Genomic DNA, 17,364 nt, shown 5'->3' with positions numbered 1-17,364 from the left:
CACACTCCTAGTGGCCAGGAGCTTTGCTCAGGGCACTTCAGAGTGACCTCAACAGCGGATGGAAGAAGCCGGCAGCACCAGCAATCCTGTTCAAAAGATCTCCAGTGACTAGTCAGCGAGACTGTCAGCACACTGCTGATCATACCCAAGGCATGAACTATTCAGGTGCTACTCAGAGCAGGCTGTATTGTAGACTTCTACCTCTTAAAGCATCTGTTAAAGTTCTTCAATAGCTTGTTGGTTTTTTTAAATAGACAGGCTCACCTTGCAAAATAATCTGGACGCAATACAACATAGCTAAAAGAATGCTGAAGTGAAAACCCAAGCACTTGGTAGGTAATTGCTCCTGTAGGCTCATGATATAAACACACTTTCAACTCTTCCCTCTAAAAAGAAATCCTGCTATAGATGGGCATGATTTACCACTCCTGCTTTCCTCTGACTGAGTCCAAACTCATTCATGGATATACTCACTCAAAATTAGAAATTTAGCTGAAGCTCTTAACCACCCCTTTTAGGCTCAGTCTCTCATCATAAACAGCTTACTACCAACACAGCCCCTGACACAAACTTCCCCTTAAATATGTATAATTTACTCTATCTCAAATATTTACAAGCATAAGACACCCATCTTTACAAGACAGATTTCTTTCTGCTCTACATAAAGTGCAGCTCTCTAATTTAAGGCAAATTTCAGTAAAATATAAAACCATAGTTTTATTTTAGTATGTACACATTTTAAATTAAAAACAACAACTCCCTTGAAAAGGAAAGAATGAGAGGAAAATGTTTCCAAGTTTGGGAATTTTCTGCATTTTAACACAGTCCCAATATTATGTCCTATTGACATATAAATTTGTAAATTTCTTTTCAATAAACGCAAATAAAAAAAGAGGTGGCAATGTGTACAGTAATTTAGCTCCAAAGATCAGAAAACAATGGGAAATTGCGGACGTAGTTTTTCATGTCCTGTAGTTTCCTTAGGTACAGTAGCATCCATCAATACCACATTTCTAAATATATATCCTATACACCTAAAGCCAATCTCAGTTCTTGTAATGAGTATTTCTCATCTCCATCTGTGTCAAATTTCTTAAAGCTCTGTGACTCTTGGGCTGTAGAGTGAAGCAGCTTTTGGAGATCTTCATATGATAGTTTTCCATCAGCATCTTCAAGTGCATTTTCAAACAAATTCTGAAGATCTGCAAAGAGAAAGGGATTTAGAAGTAGCTCCTTTAAGTATACAGGAGTATCCTATAAGCTGCTCTTCCAGTTTTACTGCACTATGTCTTACTACCTAGCAATTAAATAAAGCAGACCCAAGTATGTAGCTTGCCTTCTGCGTTGTTGCAAGCTGTCAGTAACAGTTTAGGAAAAAAGCATGAGCATTTCTGGATCAAATTACATTAAATCTGAAAAAAAAAAAAATCCCTATTTCTGGCCACGACTGATAGCCCATTCTACAACCACTAACTGCATACAGATGAAGTTATCCTCCACAAAAGCAAGCTCTGAATGACTGTTGCTATACCAACAGCACAGATGATATAAAGGGAAAAGTGTCTATTCATTTCCTGATGCAAAGCACTGCCCTTTCAGTAGCTGAAGAGACTGAACAGCAAGATCCAGAAACCATTCATTTGACCAGGCAGTGTTCTCTTAAAAAAAAAATAAATAAAAGAAAAAGCCCCAAAACATACACACTCACACCTATGTCATTTTCCTTCAGCACCCTAATTCTGCCCTTGACTTCTCAATCTCTGGGGCACTTGGTACAATGCTTTAGCACTCAAAACAGTTACAATTCACTTATAATGCACAGTCCTGTTTAAATCCCAGTTCCTTTTCTTTTACATACTAGCCTTTTCTTTTACATACTAGCCTTTTCTTTTACATACTAGCCTTTTCTTTTACATACTAGCCTTTTCTTTTACATACTAGCCTTTTCTTTTACATACTAGCCTTTTCTTTTACATACTAGCCTTTTCTTTTACATACTAGCCTTTTCTTTTACATACTAGCCTTTTCTTTTACATACTAGCCTTTTCTTTTACATACTAGCCTTTTCTTTTACATACTAGCCTTTTCTTTCCTTTTTTAATTACTTTTTTTTTAAGTCTATAGCTCTCAAGATTTTAAAATTGACCTCACTTCTCCCAGAATGCCCAGACACACCACCATAATTCCAGTTTACTTACAGTCTCCTAAACATTTACATGAAATATTCAAAAAAAGAAAAGGTCAGCTGAGAAAGGACATACCTTTGATGCTGGAAATTCCTGGTAAGGACAGATGTCTCAGCTGTCCATTACCCTCCGTGTTGTCATCAGCTGACCTTGAAGCCAGCCTTGAAAGGTCTGTGGGCTTTGCTGTAGTACTCAGACTACTTTCAACTGTTACAAAACAATTTCTATTAGTCTTACTAATTCCACAGAATTACAGTTAGCAGAAAAAAAAAATTCTGATAAAACAAATTAATTTTTTTTTTTTCATCACAGATGCTGTATGGGATAAGAATGCTGCAAAATCATTTCAAAATACAGCAGTGTTGTCCCCTTTTACCAATAACTGGAAGAACAGAAGGAAGGAAACTTTTTCTGGACAGTTATACCGCTTTAATCTTTCATGCTGTACTAGGAGATGTGTATTTGTAAACCCCATACAAAGAATTACTTGGAAGTGCTTTCTACTTCCCAGTCTGAAAGTGCTGAACAAGCTTTATTAAGCAAATTATATCTACCCACCTGTGTTGATTTCACCTTGTCAATGGAGGTGTTTATCTCCCCCAACAGCAAGGTCTAAAGTTGCTGACCAGCAAATTAACAAGCACAGTTCTATTGTAATGAAGTATTTAAAATCTTATCTTCAGCACTACCTGAATATATACAGCAAAAGGGCAGAACTGAGACAAGTCAGCAGACACGCAGACCTTTCCTCTGTTACATTTAGATTTTGAAAAAGCAAAAATTGATGTTACTGGGTATAAATTTCTACAAGTTAACCACTGTACGCCTTCAAATACAAGCTATTGATGTATGTAGATCCTGCTACACAGATGGAAAGTCACCTTCAAACTTTTGTAGTCATATGTAGTTTTCTGTTTTAGAGCCAGTTTCCTACCACTTTAACTGAAATAATCTTCACCCAAAATCTTAAGGTACAGTCTACATTATCCATCCTTGTTAGTTATTCTTTGAACTACACAGGGAACCTTCAGGTTTATGTATTACTATTATACAACATTCTTACCATTCTTTGAAGTCTCAATGGGTCTGTCATTTTCTGGCTTGCCTGTGAGAGCACTGATCAGCTGAAGCTTCTCTCTTAGTTTTGATACCTGAGAATCTCTAGTTCCTGTTTCCTGCATATGTAGAAAAAAATTTGCTTAAAAAGCACCCCTTCAGTAGATGGAGAAGATCAGGAAAAGAAGTAATTTAAAATATGTAAGTACTTTTGAGTGACTTGGAGGTCTCCAGGCTGATCAAGTTTAAAATAATAAACAAGATCTAAAAATAAAACCAAAAAATCTGTGGGAAGATGCAAGGAATAAATTCACATGGTCTGTAAGAAAACAATGGAATGAAAAGTACAACCTGAAAAGTAGGCAACTATTTTGCAGACACTGATTTCAAAAGACTGACATTTAATTTCTGTATTTCTTATATAAATGAGCAAGACTCTGAAAAATCGTAATATAAAATAGTCAAACATACTTGGAGCGAACATTTATACATTAATTGAATTGCATAATTGTTTTAAATGTTTGTCTGCAGTACTGACTACCTTAGTGCTGGAGTCACTATATCCCTGTCAAAATAAAACCACCACATTTTTTAATCTGGAACTCCTTTGCTCTTTTTACAAGTAGGTTCCAGATGATAGGTTGAGTTCACTTCAATCCAAGCCTAGAACTGACAGTGTAGCCAGTTCACTCACCTGCATTTTTTCCAGAAGATGGAAACTAACCTCAGCAGCGCCGCCTCTTATCCCCAGCCCACAATTTGGCTATTCAGTTAGTCTGTTAAACTTGCCCACAACCAGTCATCAGGTCACTACTGAGAGGCAGCTTTCATCAATTCCTAGACTCCATTAGTGCAAAGTTTCTCTAAGTCAACCCAAGAAAGTTTTTAAACCTGGATAAATGCCATAACCCCCTTTGCAGTGTGAACCCACAATAGTTGGGCTAGCTGGGTTGGGCATGCTGAGAGCATGGCAATGGGTACTCAAATGAGCTGGCTGCCAGAGTCCCCTGTTCCACTGGACCATGGTCTGAATCTCCCAAGATTCTTTCAGCTGCACAGAAGGATATTACAGCAGCTCTGCTGTGGTATCCCATAGGTAGTCAGAATGGCAAGACTTTAAACTGTTACAATTTGTCTTCCATCCTAATTGAATTCCTGTCCCCAAAATGGGGTGGCTAAGCTGTCCTTCTGCTCTGAACTTTTAAAAGAAACTGGATCAGATTAGCCTTCTTGCAGATCTTTCCTCAATTAGAATCATGTTTTAAATGAGACAATGACATGCTCTACTAATCCAGTGTAATTTGCGTTTCCTTACTTTACCTTCAGTTCTTTATCTGAATGAGGTTCATTATCTAGTTGATCTTCATCTGCCACTTTTAGAGAGGTAGTTGCATCATTCCCCTACAGGGAAAATGGAGGAGAGCCAAGTTTATTCATGTGCTTATTATTTTCTACAATAGGGTTTCTTTCCTTCAAATTTGTCAGGCATGAAGCATGAAACACACAGGACAAATACATGCTAGAATAAACATGAAGACAGTGGGTTATGTAATTTACCACAGCAATGTCAGTGTGTTCCTTATTGCTAAACATACAGAACACATTCTCAGAGACTGGCCCCAGTATGGCATACAGAAAGCACTGGAAGGATTTACAAACATATTTAGTAATTTTTTTTTTTTTTTTTTTAAGTATTTAAGCACCACTGAACAATCCAGAGGCCCACCTAGCTCCTCAGTGGTCTTAACAGACACCTTACATGCCAGAGTGCCTTCCTAAAACATAGTTAAAGAGGTTTGTGAATCCTGTCCCATTAAGCAGTCACCCAAGTCTTAAATGTCACAGTGCTTTGGACATTTTTCTGTAGATTCTGCAGGGATTCTGGTTATCTGTTCAGAAATATGGAACAAATTCCAGTCTTTTAAAATGAAATCCTAAATGTCCCAAGTTTCATTCTGACATTTTCTTTAGTTAGGTTTGAAAAGCTCTATCTGTAGTGTATATAAAGTATTGAAACTACTAGCCTGAGTCGACACCCTTAGTCATGAAATACTTACCACATTGGTAGACAAATTCTCTCTTTTGTCCAGATTATTCACAGCAAGGGGAGAGCTTTCTAACAGCATAACCCTCCGGCTAAGGTTACCAATGGTTGAATCCACATTTAGAAGTTTGATGTCATTCAACTTTTGGTACACCACTACAGTATTATTTAGATCCTCCAAAGCTGCATGCAGCAACTGGCTTTCCTGAAATATAAAACCCACACATGTCAGTTTACTCAACCTCTGCAGCACTCTTGCTGTTAAGGTAGTGACTGACCCAATTTAACCAGGCAGACTTCAGACTGGCTCTCCACCAACACTGCTGAAAACATCCAACTGGAAGCTTCCAGAAAGTCATTTCAGCTTTCAAAGTTTGAAACTGAGATTTTCCTCCGGGCTAACCTCTTTGTTGCTAATGTAACTACTTCAACTGTGCCAGCAAATACACAAAGCCTATTCATCTAATTTTCCAGGGCAAGCTTAGTAACCACACCAACTATTTTTCCCAAGAAAGCATGGACTAGGCATATTTATACACAAGATTCATTTTTGAGGAAGATATCGACTGTATTAAGTGTAAATAAATGCAGTCATTCCATTCCAAGCCATTCAGCTAAACACACATTATCCTTTTTTCTTGTTGTTGTTGCTGAATCCCTGCTTTCCACACCTCATTACATTGAAGGTGACTCAATAAATGCCACTCCTAAATTTGCTTAGATTGACAAGTACCTGTCATAAAATCCATTCATTAAAAAGTCTTTAACTCCTTTCCATGAGCAAAGTACACCTATAATTTGTTCGATATTCCATTTCAGTCTTTTTACTCCTCATCCAGTTAGAACACACACACAAAAAATACTCTCAGACTAGGATATTTTCCTGTTTGCACACACACAGGAACAAACTACAACAAAATTATCTTACACTTAGTTTTGAAGGATGCTATCTGTATTGCTTTGATAACAACCATAATTTTTTGTACACTACAGTACTGCAAAACACACAAAAAAGTTAAGTATCAGTGATACCTGTACCAAGATTCCTTTGCAAGGGAGAAAAATACCTGTTTGCAATTTTCTGTCTGATTTGTCTCAGTCCTTGGCACAACAGTGGAGGGAAGTGAAGGTATCTGTTTTAATTCCTCCTAAGGAATGAAGTAGAAAATTATGTTACCAAGTGCCTGTAAAAAAATACTAAGCTTTTAATAACTGGCAGGCTGTAGCTAAGGATGTTTTGCTACAATTATATAGTCACTCATGTCTGTTGTGCATGCAGTATTTTAACTAGGCTAATGCAGAGTTCTCTTTCAGACACATAAGGTCCAAATTTATTTTAATTAAACTCTCCTAATTAGCTCTTCTCCCTTTAATGAAGTATTATGATATACATTTCACTGCTACCATACACACTGCCATATCTGCAATGTTTTCGTAGCACCCACTGACTGAATCAAGTTTTATAATGTATCTGATTTAATTTTATCCGCAAGTATTCTTAAAGTAATGCTGTATTGCAGTTTAGCTGAAAAACTTCAATTATTGGCCCTGTTTGTTAACCCCAAGTGAGAGGTCAGTATACATACAGTGAGTAGTTTCTGGTAAAGATGGTCAGTAATTTCATCCTTATATGCATCCTTAGTTCAACCAACAAACTGTACCTCAATGCTTCCACCATCCCCAATTGCTAAGACAGTGCAGACAGTTACCATAAGCAGTACTCTGCATCACACAAAACCAGAGATTCCCAAGGCTCTATATCTGTGTAGTAGGAAGCAAAAATCTGCAGGATGGGAAGTATAGAAGCAACCAACAATTCTGGCTACAGAAAAATACATATGTGATACCATATAGGAGGTGCCACACAGGGGTTACGAGATTAGCAGTGTACCAATCAGCACCTACTAGAACTTCAAAAGTTTTTCAAAGGCATAAGGCAAAACTCCACACAGTTCTTAAACTTGCTTCATATTAGGCAGGTAACCGTTAAAACACAGTGTTAAATCAGTACATTTTCTTACCACATCATTCTGGAGTATTTCTATGGATTTCTTGTATTCTTCAATAGCTGTCTGTATATTTTCAACATCATGAGAAACGCTGGTAAGAGTGCTACCTATGTTCGCTACAGTCTGGAAGAAAGAAGTAGACAAACATTTCAGCCTTCCTCAACTGTACTGTTCCAGAGTTTCAATCTGCTAAATACTATGTTTCGCTAGTGAAACTGCAGGCAGACCGCCACAAAAATATGCACGTGAGTTGGGAGTATTCAGAACTTCCTTTGCAGACAAAACTGCAAATTATACCCATCGCATCTCCAGGCCAATAAATGAACACACACTCTACACCATGAGAGCTTAAGCTAGATACCGAAATTACAGATTTGCTATTCTCACTCCCAAAATACTACAAATGTTCTGGCATTAATTCACAAGAAAATAATCCTGAGATGAAGACGTCGTGCCTCCTCTCTACATGGAGTACTTGTATTGAATACAAGGATGCTGACATCACCCATTTACCCTGCCTTAATTGTCTTTCAGGGCTACCCATCAGACACATCATACACTGCAAAACTAGTCTGCCAAAGGTCACTGATTAGATTTTCAAGCAAGTATTACCTTTTTTAAAATGAAAGAATAGCTCTGAAGCATCAGGAAAGCCCCCATGAATTCTGCAGGTACAGGCAGTGTGCTGACAGCTACCTTTGCTGCTGACTGCTCCCGTCCCATCCTTCCCTTGCCTCCACCTATGTGAACTCCCCCTGCCCCCAGGTCTAACTTTAGAAAGTAACTATTCTGTAAAGCTGCACTGGTGTTTTAGCAGCTGACAGCATGGCACCTATCAGAGTCGGATTATCAGCTAGAACATCCACAAACACTAGTGGCAGTTACAGTAACAAGACACAGCATGCCCCTGTGCTTCTCATTCCATTTGTAATACTTTCTTCAATCATTAAAACAAACAGAACCCATCTAAAAATCCCCTTTTTCTAGGACCCTGTTATGCTTAAGGCACTGAAGTGACCCTCTAGCTACCCAGACTATATTCAAACATCCACGCAAATGTTCCTCCAGCTCTTCATTTTGCAAGTCTGAACACAGGTTCAGTAACCAATCTCTCTGCCCTGGAGGACCTCAGGGCACCTTTCATCACTCTGAACAAAAGCCTCTGTCCAAGAGGAACTCCCTCAGTAATCCTTCAGGACTCTACCACCAGCAGGCAGCTCCCCATTTTCAGGAACAGTACCTAGAGGGAAAAAGGCTTAAGAAAACCAAAATCCTATTCTAAGAATAGCAGCCTTTTCTTCCAAGAAAGGCAGGTAATTCCAAAGACAGCTGGATGCAATGCACAGTTGAGCAGGAGATTTTTCACTAGGGCTATCAAAAGCCAGGCTACCAACCTACACCCACTGAAGTTCTCCTGTGTGACAGCAGGTAGTGCAGCATGCACACAGGGGTCAAAAACAAGTCCAAGTCTTGAAACCTATCGCTTTTCATTAACATGACGCATACAAACCATTAAAACTACTTTATTTAAACCTCCAAATAGTTTTTCTACACTCAACACTTCGCAATGCACCTCCTGGAAGGATTCCGGTTCTGTTTTTATTATATGAACCTTCCAAAACATAAACGCAAGCAAGACGGCATCAAGAGAGCAGTGGAAACAGATGCCACATCTAACACCTTACTTAGACTCATCAACAGAGACTGGAAAGAATTCAAACGTTCCCAAGATCTTTGATTTTCACAAAGTGTGACCAAGGACAGACTTATTTCAACATGAAAAAGCCTTGCTGTTCAGCAGAACACTGCAAGAGGAAGCCTGTTGGCCCTAACACTTTGTCCTGACGGTACTGAAGGCAGCAAGATGACAACAAGGTTTTTCTGTATTATATAAACAAAGTAGGTGCAGGTTCCAGACTGTAGGCACTGTCTTAAGACTCACTTCTGATATGACACAGTGAAAATCCAGCATGCTCATAACAGCAAATTAGAAGCTTAGGAAATAGCTTTGTACTCCTCCCAGAAAAAGAAATCCCAGCAGCCTGATCAGCCAAACCACACTAATTGTTTTGCATATGACTAGCTTGTTGATTATACATCAATTTTGTAGGGAAAGGAAACGAGAAGTGGAAATCCATAAAAGAAGATTGGACTGACATTAGGTGTTAGCCCAATATAAATATTTATTGCTAAATAAACAGAACTGTCATGGAAGAGCCAGGGAAGTTTCAACAAGCCCTTCTTTTTATCAAAATAAACAGGGCAATTCTTTGGTAAAGAATGCTCGGCTAAGGCACACAGTAAGACACTGTATTAACAGAAGTCACTTTAGAAGTAAGCCTGTGTCACCTGGTAGGGCCCATCTTTCCAGGGATTGTCAGAAAACCATCCCAGTACAATTCAGGTTTTGCTGTGCATGTACTGAACACGAAGAAAGCTCCCACACTAGCGTTCCATGCCCACTACTCCCAAGTTAGACCCCTACCCGTCTCAAGACTGTAAACGCAGAGCCAGATGTAGAACTATATACTGCTCAAGATGAGGAAGTTTTCCAGATAGCAATCCATTTTCTTTTCTGATTAAAAGAGCTAAACAAACCACCTGTTTACAAGCAGATTTGTAAAACTGCAGACAGACTTTTTGCAAGTGTCTTAAATTATATTAAGATCAGCAACCTGAAGGAAAGCAACTAGAAAGATCAGCTCCAAGACAAAGAAGTGATAACATAATACAACCAGAAACAAATGCATCTCCAGAAAGGGACAACCAAGGCCTTCAAATTTTTTATCTGCCATACATTATTGTAGGGCCATACAATATCAAGTATATGAAGCCAAATTTAAAAACAAGATGGAGAAGCAAATATTCCTCACATGCAATTCAGGTAACTCCTGTTGTCACTGCTGTCCCCAAGAGCCCAGCTACAGCTTAGCAGCATAGAATGCGTTTAGCAATAGCCACATTTACAGTACTTGCCTTCTGAAGTTTCTCTACTGTGAGAGGAAGAGAAATCAGATCAGAACCAGACTTTATGTTGGTTTTGAGATGATTTACTGTTGAGGTCAATAGCGATATCTAAAAACAAAGAGGAATATTTAGAATTAGTCAACATAATCCTGACTCTGACCTTCCCCAATACTAATCGCTTAATTTGTAACATTAAAACACAAGGCAAGACAAAAAAGATATACATACCCCCACACACACAACACACCCCTAGCTCTAGGTTATAAGTCCTGCCTAGACTTTAACTTTTAATGCCTAGAACATTAAAGATATTCTGCCTCTTGCAACAGAGGCAAGATTGGTTTTTTTAAACTGAATGAAAGCCATAGAAGCCTCTTCTTTTCAATAATATACCCTCTGCCCATTTTATGTTAGTCTCCTTAGAGGCTGTTGCCCAAGAAAGATTTTAAAAGTTGTGCAAGAAGCCTTTACGTGGAGGAAACAGTCATCTACTTCTGTATTTAGCAATCAAACCTGCCTGGCAAACCCCAGGAAAGCCATGCAACTTCTCTAGCTGAGTGACAGGCAAAGAAGTTGCACGTATCACCCAAACCTTGTGCTACAGAAGTGGAACAGTGACAATCTAGGTACAGTGGTTAGCTCAATTTCTGTCAACTGTTTGACCCAGAAGGCAAGTTATTCAATGGGTCTTCAGAATTATTTATTCATTCCAATTGAGAGGCTGTCAAATAAATTAAAAACAACCACATACTGGTCATTAATGTCTAACTATCACTTTAAGATCAATTGGCAGCCATCAGTAGTCAAAATGAAGAAAAATAATTTCTGCTTTACTTCTGTGTTGTCAAATGTGAGAAGATTAAACCCACTTTCTTCTGGTTAAAAAAAAAAGTTGTTTCACAAGCCGAGGAAATGGACAAGATCCTAATTTTACATTAGGCCAACACTGATCAGCTGGCATACAAAGTCTCTGGTTCCATAGCTGTGAATACTGGCTGAAATAATGCCCAGCAGTGCACCCTAAAAATTTATGGGTTTTTTTTTTCCCCCAACACAGTAACTAAATTTTGATCCCCAGAAGAGCTGACTCAGACTGTAACCAGACCCTGAAGTAACATGAGGGCCTGCAAGAACCATGTGCAAGTATCTTTAACGTCCAGGTGCAGATGATAGCGTCTTAAAAGTCCAATGAAGCACCTAAATATCTGTGGATAAGGCATACTGTCAGATGCCCAAGAAAGCAAGTCAAATTTTCAAATATATTTATGTGCCCCATTAAGCACTTAACCACTGCACAGGACTGAAGAAAAACCAATCTGAGCAGGCACCACAATACTCTTAAAAACCAAACCCAAAGCACCAGCGTCAGGGAGGGTTCCTCACACACACCTCTGGATACCACTAACGGTGAGCAGCTCTGAACTTCTACCCTCCGAGGCAAGAATTTCAGTAAGACACTCGCTTGACACTTTGTTTGAAGCATGAGCTAATACATCAGCTGAGGAAACAGCTTTCTGTTAAGTGGCTTAGTTCTAGTCGCGTAAACAGAGCTAAGATTTACACTGGCTCAGATTCTGAGTGTGTATTAGCAGATTTTATATTCATGAGACACCAGTACTTCATTTGTAGCAACATGAACTTCCACTGGTTCAGGTAACTTCCTTCCGTGCTCATGAAGTGTTTGCAGACACTCTCGGAAATCTGAAATGTCAAATCTCTCATCATAAATATCACAATTATTTGGCAGAAAAATTAAGAACTGCACAGTTCTCAGGTTGTTTTAAATTCTGCCTGAAGTCCTTCCACCAGCTGCGTAATTTCTCCTCTTTGGGATCAGTCTCCAGTCCAACTGGATGCTCAACCTTTTTTTGCTTGTTTGCAACGGCTTATAATGGCTTATACTCCATTTTAACTTTAAAAATAAAAGTTTAAGCATATGGTCAAGGAATTCCTTGAGAAAAGCTTAGCACTGCACTTGAAATTAACTTCTGTAAAAATAAATTTGAATTGAATATTTTATTATTTTTCAAAACCAAGCTCTGATCCCTCTCACCTGTTTATTGATCTCTGTGATATTTATCCAAATTTTATTTAGCCCCAGGTCTCCAGTCTCAATTTGTTCTAGTTGCTTTTGCTTCTGCACCAAATCTTCATTCAGTTTAGGAATTTCTTGGAATGATGTCTTTTGATTAGATTCCACTAAAAAAAAAAAAGGAAGAAAAAATAATTAAATTTGTTTTTAAAAAACCCCAAAAGTCCAGGTAAACAACACTGAAAGGCAAAAGACAAATCACAAGCAGCAACATCTACAGCAGTGAAAGGCGGCAATAACAGTTTCTACGTATGGGTTTATGGCCAATTCAGAATTACGTGTTTGTTCAGAATGACAGCTCTTTTTTGTTTTAAGAGTACTAATGTCTGCAGAGAGAACCCAGAGAGACCGTACTAAATTTAACACTTTGCAATAGTACTGTCATTCTGGCAAGCCTGAGCAGGCCTTTATTTAGTGCAGTTATTTTGCATTACTTTCACAGAGGAACATGAAATACTAATGGGACTGTGAATAAGAACTGCCAACAGTAGCAGGGCAAAGGAGGCACATGAAATGAACCTTGGTGCCCTTTTCAAGCCTGCAAAGGGGCTGCCAACAATGAAGTGAATTCCAGAGAGATTAATGTGATTACAGTTGTTCCGTGTGACAGAAAGACAACTGAAAAAAATGTATAAGCTTACACAGTAACGCCTGTTGGTAAACAAATCAGTAAACAAGGTCCTTGGAAATAAAGTCAGTTATTACTGCAATTAATACTACAGGAAGGGGGAAACAGGCAACTCAAACCAATTCAAGTAAGCTTCAGAAATGCAGCTCTTCCAGGTCTGCAGTGACTAAGCTGTTTAGCTGCGAACACTATTAGGCAATCCTAAATCCCTAGGTGTGGAAAACAAATATGCAAAGGTTTTGAGATGGAGATGACGGTTCTCCAAAACCTGCACCTCCACCCTACAACACAGCGCAGGAATGCTCCACAACAAACCGCCATCATTCAGACCACAGACCACCAAGAGCAGTGGGACCTACGTGGTACGTAGCTGGCAGCTCCCAAAACAAATTTCCATGTGTGACCCATCCGGTCAAAAGGGGAAGCCTTCAGGAGTGCTTCATGCCCATGGAGTGGATGCCCAAATACATTGCTTTCCAGTTGTGTGTATCTTCAAAAACCCACTTCACTTTTCCTGAAGCAAGTCCTAAAAGTCATTTCCAGGTACAGAGTAATCTACATTGATCACTCAAGATCCAAATAACACTTTCGGTTAAGACCTTGAAAGGTGTATTTTAGTCAAAACAGACCGAGAGCTAATTGTGGGTTTGACACAAGCAGTTCACACTGAATCTGATGTTCCAGAGATTCTTGTAGACAAATTATTTTCTGTTTTGCCACTCTCACTGTGTACAGTGAGACTCCACTTAAGTTTCCTAGCACTGCAAAAAACTCTTAAGTGCTATATGCATTCTTAGCATCATTACTAACAACCAAAGGGAAACACTACAATAACTTCCCCTACCCCAAACATACTAGATGCAAAGATATCTTATTTTTAAAAAGCGCTCATTCCATACTCAGTTTGTTCAAAAGATGGCAGAACATTAATAAATACTGCCCCAGGAATCTGCTCTTACAGGGCAAAGATCTAGATGAAGATTCAGAGGAGGAAGGTTCTTTTTCCAAACTTGCTGTAGGACAGATAGATCCCATGCCTTGCTTCCCCATCCACCCACCCACCTCGCCAAAGCACAATGTTACCTTTTGGAACCAAGTTATTCTTTCTGTCTGTTTTTTTGTTGTTGTTTTTAATGCTGTGCCTCACTATGAGACTCCCATCCAGCTTCTAGGCATGCTATTACAATGGCAAGGAAATCTGAGACTGTTTTATCACTAGACCAACTATTAAATGCATGGCTTTTCTAGCAGAGCTATTAAGGAGAAACCAAGCACATCTGTAATTGCCAGACAGTAAGCTCGGAGAGAACAACTGCTTTATCAAAGAAGTCTACATAGAACAGGAATGATGAAACTTAACTACATCAAAGCCAACAAGTGTTGTCATCGTGCAAAACTTTTACTGCCAGTACACACTTAAAGCAGACCAGTCCATGAAGAACAGCAGCCAGCTTACCCAGAACACAGAAACAGCTACTGCAGAGTTGTTCAGTACACTCACAGCCACAAAGCAGCGCCTGTAACTGAAGGTATCCTCCATAACTGGTGGACACCAGTTACAGCTAACTTCCAGAGTTCAGTATCAGTTAATACAAAAGGACATCTATTAGCAATGCTTTCCCTCACTCCCAACCAGCCAGCAGGTTCCACCTCGGCAGACAACTCCCCACCTCACAGCAGAGTTACACACCCTAACAGGAAGCCCTAATCACCAACAGCAAACAATTTCTACACACATTTCCTCAATACCCCTTTTACCACAAGCAAATCAAGCCCTCTGCTTACCTCCAGCCTCCTAATTTTTTAATTTATTTCACCAGCCTTATTTTTAAGGTCACCTTCACATCCTGGGCACAAAAATTCTAAGATGAAGACCAAAGCTATGGGACAAAACCCACAGTCAACAGCAGTGCTCCTCAGGCAAAATCTAACTACCTAGCTTTCCTGAGGCAGCTAGAGACTACCTGAATGCTTAAGCTTCACTCTTCTGCTCCATTCACACAACTCCTCAGCTTATCCTTGTCTTTTTCAATATACAGGATTTTAAACACTACTAAAATAAGGCACCAAAACATATCTTATGTCCAGAGGAGAGGTATAGAGAAACGAGAGCATACGTTACATGCAAAATCTCACCATTTGTTATACCTCAGCGCTACAGAAGTTATAATATTGAAATCTTACACGGACAGGGAAAACCTGAGTGAGACCTACAAGCAAAATGCACGACATTAAGTCTATACTTCAAAGTATTAAACACGATGTAACTCCACACCATATGCAACGTGACATAAAAGTTGAACAAGAACAGGTCAATGCAAGCAAGATAAATATTCAGAGGATACGAAGAAAAAACATAATACCAAAGCAACATTCAAATTGCAGTAATGCCATAGCAAGTATTAGAAGTTTTTAAAAGAGCTCAAGACAAAAACATTGTTTTCCATTAATTTTTTTTAAGGAATGCATCAAAATCCCCTAGACTGCTTTTACAAGGCTGATCAGAATTTTTTCTTTTTAAATAGGGGCTTCCTCTGGAAGAGACTACTCCCAAGACCAAAGTCAGGAATTTTAGAAATGTACGTACAAGCAACTACAGGCCCACCTAGTCCAGCGTCCCTGTTTCTCAGAAGATATAGAGCAGGCAAGGATATATAACACTTGCCTTAGATTCGCCCAGCCTCCAAGTGTTTTTGGCTCAGAGGACTCCTCAATTCAGGGACAGTTTTGTCTACTCAGTACTTTCAGACTTTGAATAAGCAGGTGGGCTACTAAAGCTCTTCATACTGCCCAAAGCAAATGTGAAATAGTGCAGTTACATTTATACTTACTAGTTCGAAACTTCTCCTTTATTGCATCCAGATCTTCCTTGAGAGCCACCTGCATCCAGACTAAGCCAACGCATGCTACCACACAAGCAGCAAGAATGACAAACGCACATAACGGGTAACAGAATTTGCAGCATCGTAGATAGTCTCCCCTGGGTAAAACAAAAATAAGAGATTGTGCATATTCAACAGTACTGAGAAAAGTTTTATTTTAAATGCTGATCTGTCAAAGCAGGGGACAGCGCTGGAACAGCACACATGTTTTGGCTGACAAGAACTAACGAAGAGCTTTTCCAAGAATAACTAAGGCTATACAGTGAGATCAGGGCTATTACTTTCTGTTCAGTTTATCCTCAGGAGGCACATCTAGCATATTTAAGAGCAGCTGTCAGGTTTCTCTAACTAAGATTTCCTGCTCTGCTCACATAAACTTATGTTAGGAACATCTGCTTGATAGCTTGGAAAGCAGGCTTTCAAGAAAGGGTATTGCCATAATGTTATGACAAGTACTTCTAGATTATCCTAAACTGCAAAAGCCTAAGTTTCTCTGCGATGTGCCTACTTTTAGTTATTCTTAGAGGCCCATTAATAACACTGTTACTTAACTGAAAAGTTTATCTATTGGCAAAAGCACGTCGTGTCCATGATAAAGCCAGCACTGCGTCAGCTCGCAGATACGGGATTGTGCCGTGCTGAACACACGGGGATAACCGTGCTCAACATTTCAAGCAACAGACCCCGAGCTGCTCTAAGGACTTCAGTTGCAGCGAGCATAAAACAGAAAAACCAAGAAGAAAAAAGCCAGAGGATGGTTCAGATCTACTTCTACACCCAGCCAGGGGACCTGTTGGGCCAGGCACACTCAGCGCAGCTCCAGGTCTTTCCTGGCAGTCCCCAGCGCCCCACAGCCCGCCGCAACTGCGAAGCTGACCCGCTGAAACGACGCGGCCGCCTCCAGCACCGCCCCGGAGACCGGCGCTGAGGCGAAGGGCTCCCGCCGCGGCGGGCTGGCCTCTCTCCCACCGCGACCCGCAGCGGGGCCGGAGCCCCGAGGCAGACCCCCAGGCGGGCCGGGCAGGACCGGGCCGGGGACTCGGCGGCAGCCCCGGGGACTCACTTGCCGCAGCGGCCCCGCGCCCCCGCCGCCGCGAACTCGTCCTCCTCGGAGCTGGACTCGGAGTCGGAGGCGGGCGGCTCGGTGCGCAGCAGCCGGTGGCCCGAGCCCTTCTTGGCGGGCTTCTTCCTGCGGCCGTCGGCGGCCAGGCCGATGAGGGCGTTCAGCTCCTTCCGCTTCTTCATCCTCTTGTGGGGCGTCGGCGGCGGCGCGGCCGGCGGCTGGCTCCCGCCTTCCTCCTCCGCCGCCGCCGCCGCGGCGGCCGCCGCCAGCGCGCCCCGGCTCGCCAGCCTGCGGCCCGGCCGCGGCTACAGGCGCTCCGTGGGGCCGCGGCCGCTGCTCCCCCGCCGGCCCCGCGGCGGCACACCCGGCCCCGCCGCCGCCCGCCCCGCCCGCGCCATGGCTGCTCCCGGCGACGCCACGTCCCGCCCCCTCTACCT

The 17,364-nt window shown here is 40.9% G+C and overlaps 1 protein-coding gene across 1 annotated transcript; it reads right to left on the bottom strand.

Annotated features, from left to right (window-relative positions):
- Positions 1-691: 691 nt before the first annotated feature.
- EFCAB14 (EF-hand calcium binding domain 14) lies at positions 692-17,310 on the bottom strand. The gene is made up of 11 exons (XM_072867673.1): positions 16,928-17,310; positions 15,814-15,962; positions 12,316-12,461; positions 10,272-10,370; positions 7,308-7,418; positions 6,354-6,434; positions 5,300-5,491; positions 4,563-4,643; positions 3,250-3,361; positions 2,262-2,393; positions 692-1,202 (listed from the first exon to the last, which is right to left on the bottom strand). The coding sequence occupies exons 1-11, from the start codon at positions 17,107-17,109 to the stop codon at positions 1,027-1,029; spliced, it is 1,461 nt and encodes a 486-aa protein (XP_072723774.1). The 5' UTR covers positions 17,110-17,310; the 3' UTR covers positions 692-1,026.
- Positions 17,311-17,364: the final 54 nt, after the last annotated feature.

This window comes from Ciconia boyciana, chromosome 7 (genome assembly GCF_034638445.1).
Source record: "Ciconia boyciana chromosome 7, ASM3463844v1, whole genome shotgun sequence".
NCBI lineage: Eukaryota > Metazoa > Chordata > Aves > Ciconiiformes > Ciconiidae > Ciconia > Ciconia boyciana.
This window is presented reverse-complemented; position numbering and strand designations above follow the sequence as displayed.

Bases quoted from the DNA above. Each gene is read 5' to 3' on its own strand.
- EFCAB14 (XM_072867673.1), bottom strand. From the start codon at position 17,109: ATGAAGAAGCGGAAGGAGCTGAACGCCCTCATCGGCCTGGCCGCCGAC. The intron at 6,435-7,307 runs GTAAGAAAATGT...TTCATTCCTTAG, and splicing joins AAATACTCCAGAATGATGTG to GAGGAATTAAAACAGATACC. The intron at 5,492-6,353 runs GTATTTTTCTCC...TTTATATTTCAG, and splicing joins AGACAGAAAATTGCAAACAG to GAAAGCCAGTTGCTGCATGC.